Source organism: Oncorhynchus gorbuscha, linkage group LG26 (genome assembly GCF_021184085.1).
Source record: "Oncorhynchus gorbuscha isolate QuinsamMale2020 ecotype Even-year linkage group LG26, OgorEven_v1.0, whole genome shotgun sequence".
Taxonomy (NCBI): Eukaryota; Metazoa; Chordata; class Actinopteri; order Salmoniformes; family Salmonidae; genus Oncorhynchus; species Oncorhynchus gorbuscha.
The window spans coordinates 3,394,782-3,417,191 of record NC_060198.1 but is presented as its reverse complement, the minus strand read 5'-3'; the positions used below and the strand labels follow the sequence as shown (position 1 = coordinate 3,417,191).

General features: G+C 44.1%; 1 protein-coding gene across 4 annotated transcripts; it reads left to right on the top strand.

The window, feature by feature from the left end:
- The first annotated feature begins 267 nt into the window (after positions 1 to 267).
- Positions 268 to 21,566, top strand: keap1b (kelch-like ECH-associated protein 1b). 4 transcript variants are annotated; one of them, XM_046330152.1, is made up of 9 exons: positions 268 to 414; positions 9,589 to 10,934; positions 11,393 to 11,494; positions 12,987 to 13,232; positions 14,891 to 15,187; positions 15,804 to 16,183; positions 17,684 to 17,889; positions 18,166 to 18,342; positions 19,378 to 21,566. In XM_046330152.1, exons 2-9 carry the CDS (start codon positions 10,728 to 10,730, stop codon positions 19,653 to 19,655), a joined length of 1,893 nt encoding a protein of 630 aa, XP_046186108.1. In that variant the 5' UTR covers positions 268 to 414; positions 9,589 to 10,727; the 3' UTR covers positions 19,656 to 21,566. The 4 variants fall into 4 exon arrangements, with proteins under 4 accessions (XP_046186108.1, XP_046186107.1, XP_046186109.1 ...); XM_046330151.1 differs by lacking the exon at positions 268 to 414 and adding an exon at positions 912 to 1,059; XM_046330153.1 differs by lacking the exon at positions 268 to 414 and adding an exon at positions 1,581 to 1,724.
- The last annotated feature ends 844 nt before the right edge of the window (positions 21,567 to 22,410 follow it).

The window sequence follows — 22,410 nt, the reverse complement described above, 5'->3', positions numbered from 1 at the left end:
AGACAATAACAACCGCCAATTCACTCTGTAGAACACCAGGCAGGATCAACTAGGAAATTATCGTGTAATGCGAGCACCCACGTCCTGGGGTTGTGGATGCGAAGAATAAAATATTTGGGACAAGGAAATGGGGTACGTGTATTGTGTGCCCAGCATAACAAACTAAGCTTTTAGTGCCACCTTGTGGCTCTGTTCTGGAATTTACAGTACTTGCTGGATTACGTATTTTCTCGAGGCAGAACACTGCCCAGGGGAGAACAATATGTATTGGTGTGTCAGCACCTTCCGCACCTGGAACAAGCAGTATATATTACGTGTCCAGTTGTACAATAATCATATCGTGATATCGTGAAATTGAATGGAACATGTACCCAAAGGTTCAAATCCATGGGAATATGAAGTGAGCTATATCAGGTGAGCCATATCATAATATGTTATTATGGGGTTGTTGAATGTAACAAAATGTATATTTTCATATAGGCCTATTCAACTGAACAGCTGTCCATTTCAGAATGACGTCATTCATTCAAAGAAAAATATGCATTGTCAGTAAAATATAGCTCCATTCATTCAATCTACTGTAGCTTATTGTTATGATTCATTCCGTTTTCCCTGTGCTTTGTTTCTGTGTGAACTTGTAACTCAGCTTAATTGGAAAGTGCATAGCCAGCACTTCATTCAAAGCTTTATTCCTTATTTCTGTAAAGTGCACACACGTTTATTTAACAGATTGTACAATTTCGTCGAATACTGCTTTCTAATATATATTTTGAGAAAATTGGGCTAATTGTGTCAATATTTGATTGTCAGAAGCGCGTTTAGGTCGATGCAGAACTAGTCCCGCTTCCTTTATTCTAAGAACTCCTCTTCCGTAAAAGTCCCCTCCCTCCGCTCGCGGTTCACCGCTCATGCATGTCTATGGAGGCCAGCAGACTCGTATTGAGGCCCACTCTTATTTTGGCAGCGAGAATCCGTTTCGTACAATGCTTAGTCATGGTGAGTTACAGCTTTCCCCCGTTCCTATGTGGCGCACAGACAGCGATGGAACTATTCAGCTATGTGAGTCTATTTTACTATTAAGAAAGCAGATCACGATTGATTTTGAAGATATATAATATTAGTGATTTTGTCGCGAGAATGTTAATGTTCATGAATGATGTTTCCGATTCCAATCGGCAACCGTTTTTCCCACGAATCGAGTCGACACCAATAATGCCAGGCAGTTACTGACAGCGAAGCTAATTTTGATTGTCTGACAATGTTTTTCACGGCGTTTGCTTTTAATATCCGTGGTGTTTTGTTGCTATAGCGTAATAGTACATCGACTGGTTTCCTAATGGTCATATTTGTTGTGAACGAGTAGTGAAGTATTAACGTCCGTGCATGCCAACACTTCAATGTGTTTAGCTATAACTGTTACAAGTGTGACTCACCAAGCAAGCTAAATGTATCACTGTAGCGTATTTGTTGGGAAATCGCCATCCCTTTGTCTGAAATCTGTAGCAAAATCATACGGTGCTATATAATTGCGCGGTAAGCACTTTCTTTATGTCCGTTTACATAAGGGACTCTTGACTTCTGGGTCATGTTTTGGTACACGCAGTTCCATCATTTGCTCCCTCGTCACAGTCAGTTACAGTCCACGATAAGATGAGTCACTGGCGAAGGCGCATTGCCAGTCCCCTATCAATCTGGTTTGAAATAAGCCTTCGTTCTTAATACAGGTGGGTATTGTTTCAGATAGTTTAGGAAAGGTTAGGGTACCGGTAGTCGATCGGTTTTGTCGTTCGTCTTTTGTCAATATCTATCCAAATGTGCAATGTCTGTCTAAATTAATTATTTAAGAAGCGCGAGAAAGTTATGGGATCGAGTTACTAGTGTAACTCCGATTAAGCAACAATACAGATTTCCCCAGCCTATCCAGCAATTTTGTAGTCTACATTGTTGCATGTGCGTATCTCTTATGTCGTACATCAAATTGAAACCTATAGTCGTTCTCTGCGAAGGAACGTTATCGTATTTGGCGCGGAGAAAGTGACCACTTTAGGCCGGGGACTGTAGGCCTGTTGAGGGATAGCTGTAGTGTAAATCCCAGTAATATGGATATCTTCCATACAGGGTTCCAGGGTGATCTGCCCAGAAGTGTGTAGCCTACCGCCTATAGACGTATATTGACTACGAGGGCAGTTTATCATTTAATAAAGTGGTCCCATGAATTACAAAGAGATATGGGATATTAGAACCCCGTTGTCTTAACATTGTAATCTTCAAATCTTCAACCTACACGTTAACTAGCTGGCTAGATGTTTTTTTGTTGTTGTCTTGCATTAGCTTCAATTGCAAGTTTTCACCAACCTTATGATCTGCTTCAGACCGCTTGCGTTCTGCCTAAGCAGCGGAGCTACTATGCTTGAGCTGGTCCCGTGGTTGATTCAGAGCGGTAGACCCTTTGCATTATTGTGACTCCATTGTCTTAACCTGCCTATCTTAAACCTAAGCATGGGTACACTCAACATGTGACAGTTAGTGGAGGCTCCTCAGTGGAGTGAATTTAATAAAAAAAATAGCGAAACATTAAAGGTAACCTTTTTAGATAACACTAAATATATTCACGAAAATGGATTAAAACACACCGTTTTGCAATGAAGGTCTACAGTAGCATCAAAAGCACTCTGTAGAGTAGCGCCATGGTGTTACCGAAGGACAACTAGTTTCCGTCCTCCTCTGGGTACATTGACTTCAATACAAAACCTAGGAGACTCATGGTTCTCACCCCCTTCCATAGACTTGCACAGCAACAACTTCAGGTTGGAGGACCTCGTCCGATCAGAGCTCTTGAAGCATGAACTGACATGTTGTCCACCAAATGAAAGGATCAGATAATTCATCTGATACTGGAAGCATAAGCTACAGCTAGCCAACACTGCAGTGCATAAAATGTGGGGAGTAGTTGACTGAAAGAGAAAGACAATAGTTGAACAGTTTTGAACAAATTAATTAAAAAAAAAATGAATAAGCAAGCGAGAGCTAGCTATATTTTGTTGTATTTTCTCCACTTTCACTTACTTAGTTAGCGAATGCAGCTAGATAGTTTAGCCTACTCAAACACACGGCTCAAACAGAGAGGGATGCCATGTTAGCTAGCAGGCTATGGCTATCCAACACTGGAACTTTTTTCCAAGTCAAGGTATAAGCTTTTGGTTTGATTAATTTATTGCCACTGGAGCCGGCAGGTGTAACTTCTAGACTGCTTGCTGACTGTACTGCATGATTTGTAGCGATTAATATGCGTTAGTTCTAGTAGCTATGTTGTTTATGAGTATGATGTTCGCTAATATGATGACAAAGATGTAAGCTGTGTGTAGTGGTTATGATAGAAACTAATTTGCAACTGTTGGAGTAATGTTTACACCCTAAATCAGCTAGATGCATGCAAGAGAGTGCAAGGCGGTATTGAATGTGTCAATGTCTGTAACCTTGATTACTCAAAATTTTCTCTCGACTTGTGCTCCCTACATTGTAAACTTTCATTCATAGGCTAGTCTGTAGCAACCTCATGATGGGTATAGGGACATTTTGAGTATCGTGTAGTAACCTGAACCTATCAATGTTACATTGAGCTGGGTGAATGGAATGTGAATGACAGTCATCCAATATGCTGTAATAGAAATAAGGCTATGCTCATTAAAAAAATAATTGTCCTCCCTCATCATAAATGGCACCGACAGCCACTGCTGCCAGTCCACCCATTATGACTTGAATGGGGACGCCCGTTCTATTCATTCTATTTCTATGGTACCACCACAATTCATGGGACTGATATTAGCTTTTTCTGCGCATAATGTTCAAATAATTTATTTATAAGTGACTTTGTTGAGCTTCACAATCAATTTGAGATATTTTCCCCTGATGTGAATGGGATTTGTGCCACAAATACTAAAATGCGGAATGTGGAACCAGTGCCAGGGAAACTAAACTGAAGCATGAATTGCTGTCATAACTTGTCCATAGACTGCTTACAGGGTAAGGAAACCATTGTCATTTTATCATTTGGGTCAACTAACCCTTTAATGAGTTCCCTTGTACCTATTGCTGCGTTCTTGTGCTAGTCGGATCAAAGAAACGGACATTTCCAACTTGTTAACTGCTTGAACGCAGCACGTGTATAACTACAACCAGTTAGCAAGTCGGAAATTGTGGAGTTTCCTAGTTCCAACTAGCACGTGAACGGGTCCTTTTTAACTGCAGGCTTTTCTTTGGGTGCTGAAATCTGTCGTTTTTTTTATTAAAAACGTCATTTTGTGTGACGTCTGTCAAATTGCACCCCGTAATCGACAGTCTTTCGATGGAGTAAGAAGTTACGACTTCAAGCGTGCACCACAACACGATACTTTTATCCAGTCTTTAACGCTTACTGTGTACCTGTGCTTGTCCTGATTGTTATAGAGTTGTCAGTTGAATTTGGAATGCATATTTTGATCAAATTGCATTCTATACGTCCGCTTCCAAAACTGAAAGTCTGTCCGGCCATGATGGGCTGCACCTTATCATTTAACAAGTAGCTCCCCTGGCAGGGTTTATGTAAAATGCTACTTTTATAAATAAAATACAGATCTGAGTCTTTCACTCATTATTCTTGTCACGCCTTGGTCATTGTATTTTGTGTTTTCGTTATATATTTGGTCAGGCCAGGGTGTGACATGGGTTTATTGTTGTTGTATTTCGTATTGGGGTTTTTGTATTAGGGATCGCGGCTGATTAGGGGTGTTGTATAGGCTTGGCTGCCTGAGGCGGTTCTTAATCAGAGTCAGGTGATTCTTGTTGTCTCTGATTGGGAACCGTATTTAGGTAGCCTGGTTTCGCTTTGTATTTGGTGGGTGATTGTTCCTGTCTCTGTGTAGTTTCACCAGATAGGCTGTAATTAGGTTTCACGTTCCGTTTGTTGTTTTTGTATTTGTTTAGTTATTTCATGTTACTCATGTTCTTTAATGAAGAGAATGAAGATACAACTACGCTGCATTTCGGTCCGACTCACTTTTTCCACAAACAAAGAACGCCGTTACAATTCTTGTTAAACAGAAACCCCAAACATATGGCAGCAGATCCACAAGGTCTGCCATGAGAGGTGACTTAAGGAAAAGCACCTTTAGTAAATCCGCTTTCTCTGTGAGAGCTTCCCATGTCTGGAATACACTGCCATCAGACACACATAACTGCACCACCTATCACACCTTCACAAAATGTATGAATACATGGCTAAATATTAATCAGATTTGTGATCATAATTTCTAGATGTGTATTGCCACTTTCCATGTTGTCTGTAGCTTGTGAGGTGTGGAAACACTTTGTTGCTTTTATGAATTTTGCCTTGCTGCTTTTTGTTCTGTTGCTCTGTCTGTCTGCCATGTCTTGCTTGTCCTATGTTGCTCTGTCTGTATGCTACGTCTTGCTTGTCCTATGTTGCTCTGTCTGTATGCTACATCTTGCTTGTCCTATGTTGCTCTGTCTGTCTGCCATGTCTTGCTTGTCCTATGTTGCTCTGTCTGTATGCTACGTCTTGTGTGTCCTATGTTGCTCTGTGTGTGCTCACTGCTCAATGATTGTCTATATTGTAATTGTTTTTAATAACCTGCCCAGGGACTGCGGTTGAAAATTTGCCGGCTGGCTAAAACCGGCACTTTTACTGAAACGTTGATAACTTTGCACTGTCCCTGTAAAAATAAAAAAACTCACTCAATAGTAAACCAAGAAAAGCTTGCAGCTACACAGAACAAACAGGTACAAGGAAACAATTAAATAATTTACATTTTTACAAGTATCGACTGATGGTGACTCGATGTAGTTGGAGGTAGCCTAGAGTCCACCTACACTCGTCGCAACTCGACTCCATCGAGATGTACACTGAGTGTACAAAACATCAAGAGCACCTGCTCTTTCCATGACAGATGGACCAGGTGAAAGCTATGATCCCGTATTGATGCTGCTTGTTAAATCCACTTCAGTCAGTGTAGATGAAGGTTAAAGACCAGAAGGATTTTTAAACCTTGAGACAATTGAGACATGGATTGTGTATGTCTGACATTCAAAGGGTGAATGGGCAGAAGACACAATATTTAAGTGCCTTTGAACAGGGTATGGTAGTAGGTTTGTGTCAAGAACTGCAACCCTGTTGGGTTTTTCACGCTCAACAGTTTCCCATGTGTATTAAGAATGGTCCACCACCCAAAGGACATCCGGTCAACTTGACTCCAATGCTTCTCACAGTTTTGTCAACATGGGCCAGCATCCTGTGGAACACTTTTGACACCTTTGTAGAATCCATGCTTCGACAAATTACGGCTGTTCTGAGGGCAAATCAATATTAAGGTGTTCTTAATGTGTTGTGCACTCGGTGTATATATCATCGTTGAGTAAACACCGCTAGTTGAGGGGGTGAGTTCTTCCATGATGAGTACACTATGTGAGTTGTCAGAGGGAGTGTTGAGCAACAGGCTACTATTAAACTGTGACATTTCTTTCTCAGGGAACTGTGAGGGATAGGCCTTCCATGAGATTTCACACAACAGACACACAATATAGGTCTACTTACCACTAGGCCTACTACTGCTGCTCTGTAGCCTACATCTAGGTAGAACTCCTACATCTCCTCGTTAAGCTAGAACTCCTACATCTTCTTGTTAAGCTATATTTCCTAGTTAAGCTAGAACTCCTACATCCCCTCGTTAAGCTATACTTCCTAGTTAAGCTAGAACTCCTACATCTCCTCGTTAAGCTATATTTCCTAGTTAAGCTAGAACTCCTACATCTCCTCGTTAAGCTAGAACTCCTACATCTCCTCGTTAAGCTATACTTCCTAGTTAAGCTAGAACTCCTACATATCATTGTTAAGCTATAATGGGCAACTATACATTCCTACAATGCAGTGCCTTTTCTTACCCCAGGAAGTATCACTTCTTCTTTAGTGTAAAATGTGGAATCCAAAAGGATTTAAATATAAGGTCAGGTGTCCTTTTACCTTAAATATGGATATTGAAACTGAATTTGAATGCATTTGGAACTGTTTTCCTAGTGGATGTAGGTGTTTTGACATCTCTGGGTGTTATTCATCAACTTCCACAATAAATATATGCCATAAAATAATATTTCTATAGTCCTAGTTAAATTCTCTCAACAATGTTTTTTTCATGATTATTGTATTTTATTAAAGATTGTCTGTGTGTCCCTGATATCCCTTTTCACCCTGTTAGTTTGTTGTAATTCTCCATTTAAGAAAACAACCCCTTAATTTGTTTGGTGAGGGAACAACAGCGCAAAGCTAAATAAATATAAACACTCAGTTGGATCTATTTGTATATTGTTTCATGTTAGTCTATGTCCAACTCATAAATGTCCACCCTGTTAAAATATGTTTGATGTAGAAGTAATTTAAGCTCAATCTTGCTCGCTCACAGTGCGATGGCTAATTTAGGCTCAACATTTCCACCCTGTTAGGATTATGCTCCTAACCGGTTAAAAAATAGTAATAATTAAGTGCCTGAGCTTGACCAATATGTTTATCTGAAAGTCAAAAGTCCTTTTTCCAAACTTTTTTCTAAAGTTACAAGGTCCAAAAGGCACTGCATTGTAGGAACGACCCAACTTGACTTTAGTGAGGCCTACACACTGTAGTAATATATCAGACCGTGTCCAATGTAAGCATTGTCTTCATTACAGAGAATGGTCCAACCACATAATATTAGTCTAATCTTGGTTTCACTTCAGTGAGTTGTACAGGATTTCATGTGATCTAGAGGGAGGGTAGTGTAATTACCTAGATGGAGCTGTAGGTAGGCAGACCATACAACTAAGGCTGCGCCCAAATGGCACCCTGTTCCCTACACTTTTAGAAAAAAATGGTTCCAAAAGGTTAATTCGGCTGTCCCCATAAGATGACAACCTGTTTTTGGTTCCAGGTAGAACACTTTTGGTTCCAAGTATAACTGTTTTGGGTTCCATGTAGAACCCTTTCCACAGAGGGCAATACATGGAACCCAACATGGTTATACATGGAACCAACAAGGGTTCTTCAAAGTGTTCTCTTATGGGGACAGTCGAAGAACCCTTTTATATTCTAGGTGGCACCTTCTTTTCTAAGAGTTTACATAGTGCACTACTACTAGAGTCCTATAAGCCCTGGTCAAATGTAGTACATTCTATAGGGAATAGGGTGCCATTTGGGAGGCATGTAGAACAGGTAGGCCAGAACTTGTCCTCCAGCCCTTCAGTTCAGCCAGTCAGTTCTCTTATCTGCTTGTACAGGTAATCATTATGTGCAAAACGTAACATTGCAGTTATGTTACCCACTCAGGCCAGAGCAGCTGCAATAACACGATAACAATTGTTGCTGAGTAACTATGACTCTCTATAGTGACTTTTTTGTATTGGCCTAGTTGTGAACGAACAGGCTTAACACCTGTATAGCCTGTAGCTTACTTATTCGTGTGTGTGTGTGTGTGTGTGTGTGTGTGTGTGTGTGTGTGTGTGTGTGTGTGTGTGTGTGTGTGTGTGTGTGTGTGTGTGTGTGTGTGTGTGTGTGTGTGTGTGTGTGTGTGTGTGTGTGTGTGTGTGTGTGTGTGATGGTTATTTTCCTACTCTCCACTGCTGTAGCCAGATTGGTCACAGGACAGTCCAGGGAAGAAAAAAAACACTCAGTCACGATGACTAATTCAATTCTGCCCTAATTTAAGTCACTCACTCCGTCTTCCTCAGTAGGAAAGTACGTCACTCGGATCAGACTCTCGACCAGTGGTTGGGCTATCTTACCCACTCCCCGCCAGAGCTGGGTTCAGACTATTTTACAAACCTTTCAAATACGCTGAGCATTTGCTCTAGTCTGCCTGAAGAGCCAGATGGGTGGGGTTTGCACTTTTGAGACGTCTCTATTGGTTCCATTGCAGCAGGTACGCTCAATCAAGCATAGATGCAATATTTGAAATTATTTCTAATGGTATTTGAACCCAGGTCTGGGGGAGACTCTGCATTCCCTCGTGTGGAATCTGTGGAGACACCCAAGCTCTCCTAGAGCTGTGATGTTGTCTCAAAGCACATTGACTCTAGTCACAGTGACTAAGAGAAACTGTGACTCCTCCCAAGAGGATCCATGAGTGTGACTGTAAACTCTTTGATTACCTTAAAGGTATATCTATCTATGTTGTATCTCTTCCTGTTCTAGGACACTTTTGTTCTGACTGGAGTGATTGAGGTTGGATGGCTTTGGAATGTTATTTAGCTGAGTCATTCGCTTGTCGTAGAACTTACTAAATCACTCTCGAAAATGAAAGTTCTATCTGTTTTGATCAGACATGGAAATCAGTGTTAAAAACAAATTAAAGGAAGATGGTGAACAAGCTATGAAGGTAAGATACTGACATTTTGGTGCAGGTATAGCCAACTAGCGCAAAAATATTATTTAAATATTGTCAGTACGATATATCATCAAAATGTATATCCCGATATGAAAATGTATTTCTTTCTTTCCCCCATCACTATTAGATAAACCCTATCCACCCTAACACCTAACTGTCCTGTCTTTTCTCTCTTCTCTTCTAGTTGCCAACGGCACCCAGACCTTCCCAGTAAATACAACAGTGCAATTTGAGATTCCAGAGCGGGGCGACTTCTGGGAAAGCTTCTAGAGTGGAGCAACTGATCAACCAAACTTAACTGAGCCCCCCCCCCCCCCCCCCCCATTCCTGAATCCTCAGGGCTCCTAGCTTTACGCTGACAACATTTTTGGCACCTGCTCTTTTTTTTCTCCCTCTACAGAGTTTTAGGAGTTTCCACCCCTCTACTACCCTATCCTTGTCCCTCTTCTACCCAACTCCTGGCAGAAGTGTAGCTCCATGAGCTAAGTCCTGATTTATTATTATGACCATTGACGATGCAGTAGTATATCAGTGTCTGTTTGTTGGGCCTCAGAGCGAAAAAGGAATAAGCAAGTAGTTGGACTTGAGAGAAGATGTCAGAGTACTAGACACATCGGTCTGTTTTTCTGACTGTTGCGGACTCTCTTTTGTTCAGGAAGTTCCCCTTTAGGAGAAAAACATATCAACAAGCGGACGTGAATAACAGTAATTCCCTACTGTGTCTTTTCGGACTCGCTACATACCTCCTGCCAAAAAGACCATAAGTCTTGCTGTTCCTTTAAGTAAAAGAGAAAGAGAAGAGAAGTTTACTCAAGGGCAGGTGGGAGAGAATCTAGAACACTGATGTCATAAATCGTGGTGGATAACGATTGGCCTGGTTATAACATACAACCATGACTGGCAGTTCATGTAGAATACGTATTTTTTAAAGTGTTACAATAGCACCTGATTGTGCACTATGGCTGGGCTTGTGGAATAAGTAAGACTGTACGAAAAACTCATATAGACACAATGGCTGGAATTGAAGAATAAGAAGTAAGGGATAAGAAACCGTCTTTCGGACCTTTCTAAGACAGCCGATTTAGTACTCTCTGAACTCTACAGTCACAGACATACGTTCAACCAAAAAAACAACAAAAACCCTAGGAAAAGGGTCGTAGCCTTCCACAATCCCCCAATAGCTCCTCCATTTTTCAACATTTCCCTAGTGTCTCCTTGCCTCTCAGTGAGCAAGGATGTCCGGCAGCAGTCACTCGCAACACTGTTCTTAGTTGTTGTCACAGCTTCAACAGAAGCACCAGGAAGGATCCTTCGTCAGTCAGGATGTCTAATGAGTGCCCGACGGAGTGCAAGGCGGTGGTGACGCCGTCGACGCGCAACGGCCACCGCGTCTTCAGCTACACGCTGGAGAGCCACACGGCGGCCGCCTTCGCCATCATGAACGAGCTGCGGCTGGACGGCCAGCTGTGCGACGTGACGCTTCGTGTGTGCTACAACGACCTGGAGGCCGTGGACTTCGTGGCACACAAGGTGTGTAGCATTGTGTCAATAACGGTTATGCTGTGGATGGAGTCGGGTGTAGCGGTAACGCTCCTGACTTCGGACTACTCGTGCCCCCTTGGCGATAGGGGGGTCTGTGCCCTTCTCTTCTAGTCCTCATGCTTTGTCTATCCTCAGATGTGTTTCTGTCTGTGAAACTCCCCCCAAAAATGTCGGGGGGAAAATTATGTTTGGCACTCCGATCTTTAAAGCTCCAATGCAGTTGTTTTTTAATTTATCTCAAATCGTTTCTGGGTAACAATTAAGGAACTTACTGTGATTGTTTTCAATTAAAATTGTAAAAAAATAAACAAAAATAGCTTCCTAGCAAAGAACAATTTCTCAAGCAAGAATTTTGATAGGACTGTCTGGGAGTAATCTGAGTGGGGAGGGGAAAACTGATACAGTTGATATGTTTGCGATATTAAGCTGACAGTTCACGTCTACAGGTGGTGCTGGCATCGTCCTCTCCGGTCTTCAGAGCCATGTTCACCAACGGCCTGAAGGAGTGTGGGATGGAGGTGGTGCCCATCGAGGGGATACACCCCCGGGTGAGTGTTACAACACATTTTATAAGACTTGCCACAGGCATGTCATAAACCTTTCTAGCTGTTGGTCTAAAGTAAAGTGTTAACCAATTCTATGGAAACCAACTGCATTTTCATGTGAGTAATAGTAGTGAAGACTGGATAGATGAGGGAGACCTGCATAAGTAGGCGGGTGGGAAGGCTGCCTTTCATCCAGGCGTGTCGGTAGAGCTGACTTTTAGAAGTCCCAATTGTAATTACCCACGTTGCATTCAAGATAGGAAGGCAGTCACTCCACGTTTTCCTACGAGGGACCAAAGACTGACTCCATAAGAAAGACAGTTGTGTTTCAGTGGTAAAAATATGCGCTCGCACACACACACCTGCTTTTATCGCTGGCTGCTTTGTTCCAGCTGGTGCGTACAGCCCCACTGAGTTCTCTCCCAGAGATCGTAATCATGCCGCTGCCTATAGACACGCAGACACACGCAGACACACCAGGCTCACAGAGAGCGCAGGATTAGCCATGTTGACTAATGAGGGAACTGATGAACTAGCAGCTCTCTGACTGCTCTCTGTCATAGGCTAACTCAGCACTGTGCCACAGTGCCACGGCTTTGATAGTATTTATTGTGTTACGATTTTTATTTGCGAATTGTCTTACTTTGTCTAACTCTGCATTGTTGGGAAAGGGCTCGTAACTAAGCATTTCACGGTGAAGTCTACACCTGTTGTATTCAGCGCATGTGACAAATACAATTTGATTTGATTGGTTTTATTTGATTGTGTAGTTCCTCAGTACTGAGGCAGATTGTCAGTCTGGAACCTCATGCCACAATAATGATGTAATTGAAGGGCCTCCCGGGTGGCGCAGTGGTTAAGGGCGCTGTACCACCAGAGACTCTGGGTTCGCGCCCAGGCTCTGTCGCAGCCAGCTGCGACCGGGAGGTCCGTGGGGTGATGCATAATTGGCCTAGAGTCGTCCGGGTTAGGGAGGGTTTGGCCGGTAGGGATATCCTTGTCTCATCGCGCACCAACGACTCCTGTGGCGGGCCGGGCGCAGTGGGCGCTAACCAAGGTTGCCAGGTGCACAGTGTTTCCTCCGACACGTTGGTGCGGCTGGCTTCCGAGTTGGATGCGCGCTGTGTTAAGAAGCAGTGCGGCTTGGTTGGGTTGTGTATCGGAGGACACATGACTTTCAACCTTCGTCTCTCCCGAGCCCGTACGGGAGTTGTAGCGATGAGACAAGATAGTAGCTACTAAACAATTGGATACCACGAAATTGGGGAGAAAAAAGGGGTAAAATAATCTATATATAAAAAAAAAAATAATGATGTAATTGACCCTTTCTGTCTTCCTGTCTCTTCTAACTATTCTAACTACTCTCATCTCATTCTCTCTCTCCACATCCCTCCTTCTCTCTCTCCACATCCCTCCTTCTCTCTCTCCACATCCCTCCTTCTCTCTCTCCACATCCCTCCTTCTCTCTCTCCACATCCCTCCTTCTCTCTCTCAGGTGATGGGCCGGCTGATAGAGTTTGCCTACACGGCCAGCATCTCTGTTGGGGAGAAGTGTGTGATCCACGTCATGAACGGCGCCGTCATGTACCAGATCGACAGCGTGGTCAAGGCCTGCTGCGACTTCCTGGTCACGCAGCTGGACCCTAGCAACGCCATCGGCATAGCCAGCTTCGCCGAGCAGATCAGCTGCACGGAGCTCCATCAGAAAGCTCGGGAATATATCTACATGAACTTCAGCCAGGTGTGTGGTGTAGATACTGTCTTCTGGATTTGAGCAAATATCTACTTCCCCGGGGTCGGATGACCTCATGGATACTATTTTTATGTCTCGGCATCTAGTATGAAGGAAGTTGGAGGTAGTTACGCAAGCCAAAGCTAACAAGCATGTTATGACCTCTAATATCCTTCATACTGGACACAGAGACATAAAATGGTATCCACGTGTTCATCTGACTCTGGGGAAGTAAATAACAAGCTTCATCGCCAACATCCCGAAGTATCCTTTTAAAACAGTTAGCTGTAGCCCCCTCACAACTGATTCAGGATCAGCTTTAACCCCCTCACAACTGATTCAGGATCAGCTTTAACCCCCTCACAACTGATTCAGGATCAGCTTTAACCCCCTCACAACTGATTCAGGATCAGCTTTAACCCCCTCACAACTGAATCAGGATCAGCTTTGCCTAACCTCGTTCTTTGGGTTTTGCGATTCTCCAAACCATAGCGAGAGAGAATCCTTTTAAACTCATGAGGGGAGTGAACAAGTACACACTTCGGAGAGAATGATAGTCTCTTTTCTCCCCCCGAGTTGGAAAAGTTCAGTATCCAGAGCATGCTCACTGTTGATGGTACGAAGTGTTTCACCATGACACTTTGCTCCTTGACCTTTCGATATGCCCTATGGGTTCCCCCAGGAAATAACCACGTCGCCTGACTCCGATCAGTTGAAATAATTCAAGCGGATACTGTGCGTCTCTCCTTATCTTCATTTGATATGGATGAGTCATTCAGTCAACCTTATCGTTAGTGTCACCGTCACCGTCAGGCCATTCAGCTGCTATACAGATTCATGGCTTTTCTCAGATCTGTAGTCTCTTCCTGTAACTTGAAAAGCCAGAGTCCGTTTCCTCAACTGACTCACTGTGTTTAGTTAAGGGAAACGTCAAGGCTTTGCGAGGGTGGAGCACCACCACCTGCACCACAGCGTGTCATCACTGAACAAATAGTCTCAGCTGTTACTTTGCACCATCTTCGTTTCTTTTCTTTCTTTGGCCCTTGAACCCTCAACATGAATAATCCTACTATTGTGTGGTAGTGGGTTAGGTGAGTGTGTGTTGGGTTAGTTTTGTGCGTGAGTTGGGTGAGTCGTGTGGAATCAGCGCGTTGTGTGGGCGGGCTCATGGGGGTTTACCTGTATGTTCAATGTACAGGCAGTCAGTCTGCATGACTTCACAGGGAGTCAGACTGAAACTGTAACCATGGAAGAGCTGGTTAACAGGAAGAGATGTCTCGTATATATTCTGCAAAGATCACTGATTGTCTCTCTCTCACACACACACACACACACACACACACACACACACACACACACACACACACACACACACACACACACACACACACACACACACACACACACACACACACACACAACCAAAGGAATGATCATGAGTCATAATAAGATGAATACCAAAGGTGTACTGTGTGATTCAGTGTACTCCATTGAATAAAAATGTTTTCAAAATGCTGCGTTACTCCCCCTTTTAATTCTAAAAGCCTAACGATTGCCCATGAACCATATCCAACAACCCCTTGTTATTCTCCATGACTTCATTTTAGACTGGCAACCAAGTGATGCCTTTCTTAGAACAGCCTCCTTCTCCTCCTTCTCACCTTTAGGTGGCGACCCAGGAGGAGTTCTTCAACCTCTCCCAATGCCAGCTGGTCACTCTCATCAGCCGCGACGAACTCAACGTGCGCTGTGAGTCGGTGGTCTTTCAGGCTTGTGTGGCGTGGGTCCGGTACGACCGGGAGAACCGGCGGCCCTACGTCCAGGCCCTGCTCCAGGCCGTGCGGTGCCACTCCCTCACCCCACACTTCCTCCAAGCCCAGCTGCAGTCTCTGGAGTGGGACGACCAGTGTAAAGACTACCTGGCTCAGATCTTCCAGGACCTCACCCTCCACAAGCCCACGAAGGTGAGATGGTTGGTTGGTATTTTGGGTAATAAAACCTGTTTACAGTTAAAGTTCTAAACCCTCCATTGTATCTGATGTGCATCAATGACCTTGCTGTTGTATCTAGCACTTAACGTCCAATACTGATGCCAATAACCCTGATTAAAGTTTTTAGAAAACTACAAAGCCGACCTCCCGAGTGGCGCAGCGGTCTAAGGCGTCACTACAGACCCGGGTTCAATCCCAGGCTGTTTCACAACCGGCCGTGACAGGGAGTCCCATAGGGCGGTGCACAATTGGCCCAGTGTCGTCTCTGTTAGGGGAGGGTTTGGCCGGGGGGGGGTTTACTTGGCTCATCGCTCTCTCGCCTGGGCTCCTGCAGGCTGACTTCGGACGTAAGTTGAACAGTGTTTCCTCCAACACATTGGTGAAGCTGACTTCCGGGTTAAGCGGGCGGGTGTTAAGGAGAGTGGTTTGGCGGGTCATCGACCTTCGCCTCTCCAGAGCCCGTTGGGCAGCGATGAGACAAGATCGCAATTGACATTGGGAGGGGAAAAATATATATTTCCAATGTATTTGTCTCCAAGGTAATCTCCTGATGGATCAATTGATTGATACATTTATGTGGTCCTCCTAGGTGATCTCGTGCCGCACGCCCAAAGTGCCCCAGCTCATCTACACGGCAGGGGGATACTTCCGTCAGTCCCTGTCCTATCTGGAAGCCTACAACCCCTGTACTGGGGCCTGGCTGAGGCTAGCTGACCTTCAGGTCCCCCGGAGTGGCCTGGCTGCCGTGGTCATCTCTGGGCTGTTCTACGCTGTCGGAGGAAGGAACAACGCTCCTGACGGGAATATGGACTCCAACACGTTGGATTGTTATAATCCCATGAACAACTGCTGGTTGCCTTGTGCTCCCATGAGTGTACCCAGGAACAGGATAGGAGTGGGGGTGATTGACGGGATGATCTATGCTGTCGGAGGGTCGCATGGATGTATTCATCATAACAGCGTGGAGAGGTTCGTGGAACTGAGATCTGATTGGGTGGTTTGATGAAGGGAGAGGGAGATGTGTTTTTGTGTCCTTAGGTTGGGGTTATGATTGGTTAGGTATGTAGGATTGGAACAGTGCCCTTTGCGCCATTGGACTTGGTATTTTCTGTGCGGAGCAAAGTGATGTCATACAAGGAAGTAGCTCAGCAAAAAAAGAAACACCCCTTTTTCAGGACCCTGTCTTTCAAAGATAATTTGTCAAAAAAAATCAAAATAACTTCACAGATCTTCATTGTAAAAGGTTTAAACACTGTTTCCCCATTTGGACAGCTGATCATCCTCGCAGTGGCAGACCACATGTAACAACACCTGCACAGGATCGGTACATCTGAACATCACACCTGCAGGACAGGCACATGATGGCAACAACTGCCCGAGTTACACCAGGAATGCACAATCCCTCCATCAGTGCTCAGACTGTCTGCAATAGGCTGAGAGGCTGGACTGAGGGTTTGTAGGCCTGTTGTAAGGCAGGTCCTCACCAGACATCACCGGCAACAGTGTCACCAAAGGGCACAAACACACCGTCGCTGGTCCAGACAGGACTGGCAAAAAGTGCTCTTCACTGACAAGTCGCAGTTATGTCTCACCAGGGGTGGTGGTTGGAATCGTGTTGATCGTCGAAGGAATGAGCGTTACACCGAGGCCTGTACTCTGGAGCGCTGATCGATTTGGAAGTGGAGGGTCCGTCATGGTCTGAGGCAGTGTGTCGCAGCATCATCGGACTGAGCTTGTTGTCATTGCAGGCAATCTCAACTCTGTGCGTTTTAAGGGAAGACATCCTCCTCCCTCAAGTGGTACCCTTCCTGCAGGCTCATCCTGACATGACCCTCAGCATGACAATGTCACCAGCCATACCGCTTATTCTGTGCATGATTTCCTGCAAGACAGGAATGTCATTGTTGGCCATGGCCAACGAAGAGCCCGGATCTCAATCTCATTGAGCACATCTGGGACATGTTGGATCGGAGGGTGAGGGCTAGGGCCATCCACCCCCAGAAATGTTTGGGAACTTACAGGTGCCTTGGTGGAATCTCACAGCAAGAACTGGAAAATCTGGTGCAGTCCATGTGGAGGAAATGCTGACTGTTACCCCCCCCTTCCCCCTTTGTTCACAGACACATTATTACATTAGTCACATGTCTGTGGAACCTGTTCAGTTTATGTCTCAGTTGTGTGAATATTTGTACCAAGATTCAACATGTTAAGTTTGCTGAAAACAAACGTAGTTGACAGAGAGGACTTCTTTTTTTGCTGAGTTAATATACAGTATATATATTTTTTATCTCAAGGAAAGTATTTGTTGTTTGTGCCTAAAAATAAACCAGGAAGAAATTACTTTGATGTCACGATTTTCCAACACACTAAATATAGTCCAGTTGGTTGATTTTGTGGGCGTGTCTCTATCCTGCTCCGCAGGTTTTGTCAGTGTGTTTGACTGAATGTGTCTATCTCTCCCCTCCTCAGGTATGACCCAGACAGGGACCAGTGGCACCTGGTGGCCCCCATGTTGACACGGCGTATCGGGGTGGGCGTGGCGGTCATCAACCGGCTGCTGTACGCGGTGGGCGGGTTCGACGGCACACACCGCCTCTCCTCCTCAGAGTGTTATAACCCAGAGAGGGATGAGTGGAAGAGCATGGCTGCCATGAACACTGTGCGCTCTGGGGCAGGTGAGGAACAAAGGGACCACGTTGACTTTGGACAGAATTTACGGCCTGATTCTCTATGCTTCTCTCGACGCATGTACTTACACACCCCTTAAGGCATGGACAGGAATATGGTGGAAACTCTCCAGCCATGCTTGCACAAATCCAATGTTTTCAAATCGATTTTAAATGCATTTTCCTGGGTAAAGGGTGGAGATTCAAAGTGAAACCTGCGTGTAGGCCTAAAGTTCCACCTGTGTCAAGAAGGCCCTTCTAATAATGAACTTTGACCCATATCAGGTGTGTGTGCGCTGGGGAACCGTATCTACGTAATGGGGGGCTACGACGGCACCAACCAGCTGAACACAGTGGAGCGCTACGACGTTGAGACTGACACCTGGAGCTTTGCAGCCTCCATGAGGCACCGGCGCTCTGCCCTGGGGGTCACCGCGCACCATGGGAAGATCTATGTACTGGGTGGGTATTGTAAAAGCAGGTTCTACTGCAACAATGCTTTAGCGTAATTATGAGTTATTTGCTTCGGGGGCAAGAATTCTTTCTTTGAACACCATAAACAAAACCCCGGAGTCCTCCCCAAATACCCATTTTGTTTTTTCTATTACATTATGACAGAATCAACCCCCATATGATGTGCAGTATTTAGTACCACGTTGTTTAGGTCACATTTAGTTTTCCAGTGTCGAAGTGACAGAGAGAAGCATATCTTATTGTTTTTATTTATTGATTTATTTAGTTGATTTATTTTATTTATTTTTTAAATTCATTGGTCGAGAGACCTATCTGGTGGTGTCTCACGGAATTGCAGGACTGATTATTGGCAAGTCAGTTTATAATTGGCAGCTAGCTCCATTTGAATGATACAGCAGCAACACCTGGTCAACAGCATCGGCTTTTAGGCCTCCTGCTCCGGCTCCTAGAGGGAAGCGGTGTGAGGTGATGCAGAGGCTCGCCTCGTAGGGAGCTTTTAGGCCTCCTGCTCCGGCTCCTAGAGGGAAGTGGTGTGAGGTGATGCAGAGGCTCGCCTCGCAGGACGCTTTTCAGGACTACTGCTGAGGTGTGGTGGTCTTATTTGCGCTTTTACAGTCCCCGAAGCATGACCCAGGTGGGTGCTACCAGCCTGATCTAGAGAGGAGGAGCTGTGAACATCGACAGACGAGTTATTTGATGAAGAGCTCCATGGCCTGTCTTGTCAGATGTCTCTACCTCCCTGCCTGGCTGTTCCATCAATGCTTCCTCCGGCCACAATACTACCTTTCTGAACTGCCCATGATGAAAGACCTTCGCCCAATAACTACCAGATCCTCCTACATTTTTTGTTGTTAAATTGTTTTGTTTTTAAAAGCAACTTTGCGATTCAACATGTAATGAAAAGCACCATATAAAATGCATGTATTATTATTTACATTTGAGATACAATTCTCATGTTATAAAAAGTGTTATAAATCCCATCCTATGTCCTAAAGAGTGCTTCTCTCCTCCTCCGTTCTACAGGAGGTTATGACGGGAACACGTTCCTGGACAGCGTGGAGTGTTATGACCCGGAGACGGACACGTGGTCAGAGGTGACCCGCATGATGTCGGGCCGCAGTGGCGTGGGCGTGGCCGTTACCATGGAGCCCTGCCAAAAGGACCTTGCCCAGTGTCTGAAGCATGAGAGGACGGAGGTCACTGGCGGTTGTGAGGGTGTTAGTTTGGGGTGTTCAGGGACAGGAGGGGACTCTGGATCGCACCATAACTCCAGACACGGTGCCTTCGGCAAGGGGACTTGAGTCGTACGCTCTCCACCATCCCTGGCTCAGTCCTCTTCAGTCTTCCATGGAAAAGCGCCCCGCCTTGAATAGAAGACAGAAACACGGGTCTTCTGAAAAACACAAGATCGCAGAGGCCCTCCCTAGCCATGTTGGTTTCACACAACTTCAGTCATATGTGACAAGTTGTTTAATGATAAATTGTATATAGTTTATGATCTAGCATGTCGATTCACTCACTGTTCCCGTGAAAACAATGCAGATTGGCAAAGTCATAGAAATAGGAGTTCTAGATCGTTTAATCTGTTCAAATCTACTTCTATGTGCTCCATCCCATACCACCACAGTAGCACTATAGCGCCCTCTTGGACTAATGTTTCCCTGGTCTACACCAAGAGGAGAAAGGGCTGTACAATATATTTGAAAGGCTACTAACTAACCTCTGTCTACTAAATTAGTAGTCACTTTTTTTCTACTTCAAGACCAGCCTGTGCAGATAAACCAAATATTTTGGGGAGGGGAAGAAATATACAAAATTGCATACCTTCAAACAACAAGAAAGTGTAAGACAAAGTACCTTTTGCTGAGAATTTTCCTGAACAGCAGTAAATGCAAACTTGTAGTGTATTCAAGGTTTAAAAAGGCTTCTAAAGTTTGAATTTTCCACTAAAAATGTTAGATTTGATTTTACCTAATGAAAAATGTATCAACCCTACACACAAATGTCCCTTAATTATAATCCACATAATTCACATTTCCTGTTGCTGAAGGATTATTTTCCTACTGTAGCAACCTGGCTCAAATTAAAGATCCTACATCTGTAGTACTTTTGGCAAAGTCTATGGACAAATGGGGAATTTTAGGGTTTTCCTAATATAAGTGCCATTACTATGCCTGCTGGCATGATTACCACCATCAGTATACAGACCACTCTCTGGTGGCAAGAAAGCACGTTGGTGCTTGGGCCAAGGGTTGGAGACTTAGCCTACAGTGGTCGAAGTAGGCCTAGAGAGCCCCAAGACTGAGTCTAGATACTATCGGCTCAGTGGCGTCGCAAACCAACCATAAAGAATTTGTGGGACGGGAATGTACTGAAAAGTGTTTAGAGTAGGGAACTCACAAGGACAAAAGAAGTGTCAATTAATTTTCAAACATTACACACAAATATATCTCCAATCTCCCCCCTGCGATTGCTTTTGGGTTTTGACACCCGTACACACATCTGCCCAAACCACGGGTCAAGTGACCATTGTTGTGCATTAAGTCACATTTGATAATGTCACTAATTGGGAAGATGAGAAGAAAAGGTCTGAATCCCAAATGGCACCCTATTCCCTATGTCGTGCACTACGTTTGACCAGAGCCCTATGGGCCCTTATCAAGAGTAGTGCACTAAATATTTCCCGATGACTCGTACTGAATTGAATTCCGCTGCTCTCTCGATGGAGAAGGAAGGTCAGTGGGCCGGAGCCTGCCAAAACTAAATTGGGAATAGAGTGCTATTTAGTACAGGCTACTTAAAGAAATGTATTTGTAACAGCGGTTTAATTAAACTACAAAGGTTTTTTTAAGTGATGTTTTGTACATTGATATTATATTCCAATGGAGTCTTGTACAGAAGAATTTAAGACCTGAGGTTTTTTATTTATTAATTTTGTCCCTCTTTTCTTGTTTGCTTTGACTGACTACGACTTTGTATTACAATTGGACTCTGATATTGTTTTCCTGCTAATGAGAAGCATGCATTGTATTTAGGCATGCCTGTTGAATGCCTACATTTGTAAAGAAAGGTTGCCTCTTTTGAAAGGGACTTTTTTCCTCTTCTTAGTAGTTAAAGAAATAGAATATTTAAAGAAATGCTTTGTACATTTTTCAGCAAACAAACACTGTACAAAACACATTGTATATTAAAATATGTTTATTTTAACAGTGGCATATGTTTCTTTGTCGAAAAATCCCAGTTCTGGGCTCATATTCACAGTCTGATTTAGAAGTGCTGATATAGGATACGTTTTTGCCTTTTCGATCAAAATGAAGAGTGTGATCTGAGCCTAGTTTAGCAATACTCCAATTAGCATTGAGAGAAAAGCACCTGGATCCGGTTCGTTAGAACCATCGATGAACTTGGCCTTACGATACTTTCGGGAAACCGGGCCCTGATCAGGGAGTGTCTGCACAAAGACTACTATGGGCAGAAACTGCTTCTCCAATAGAAATCCCCGATCACGCTCGTAGTTGATGTCTTGGCGACTTTGGCTGGCTAAGATCATGCGCAGAGACAAAGGCTTGTTAGTGACTGTCTGGTTCTAACAATTTGTAAGTCGCTCTGGATAAGAGCGTCTGCTAAATCAAATCAAAGGCATGCCTTCGATATATCGTTGTTTTTGACGAACATGAGAACTTGTCAGTTTGTCACTTTCAGGAGGTTAGTCATAACATGCTCAGCTACTTAAGACATTGTCTCGAATCTCGGTTGTGCCTTTCAGATTTCCAAAACGTTTACAACCAAGGAATCATTTTTCCACTTCTCTAATTTACTTTTCGAACGCCAAACTCCGGCATGGTCTGCTTCACAAGCGTCCCCAGAAGTCTGGCAATATTGCACCTCTGGGTTTAGAAACTCTGTGGTCTGCATCGTGTTGCCACAAGATGGCGCCTAAACACAGATTTTCGTCATACCACCAGATGGCCACGATATCACAAGTTATTGATGATAACATTGATGATGTGGATTTTTGATTAAATTTGCAATATTAAAATAATAGTTAACATATTT

What these genes read in the sequence shown, in the direction of transcription:
- keap1b (XM_046330152.1), top strand. Translation starts at nt 10,728, where the DNA reads ATGTCTAATGAGTGCCCGACGGAGTGCAAGGCGGTGGTGACGCCGTCG. An exon ending in TCGAGGGGATACACCCCCGG is followed by an intron (nt 11,495 to 12,986) that starts GTGAGTGTTACA and finishes TCTCTCTCTCAG; the next exon opens with GTGATGGGCCGGCTGATAGA. An exon ending in CATCATAACAGCGTGGAGAG is followed by an intron (nt 16,184 to 17,683) that starts GTTCGTGGAACT and finishes TCCCCTCCTCAG; the next exon opens with GTATGACCCAGACAGGGACC.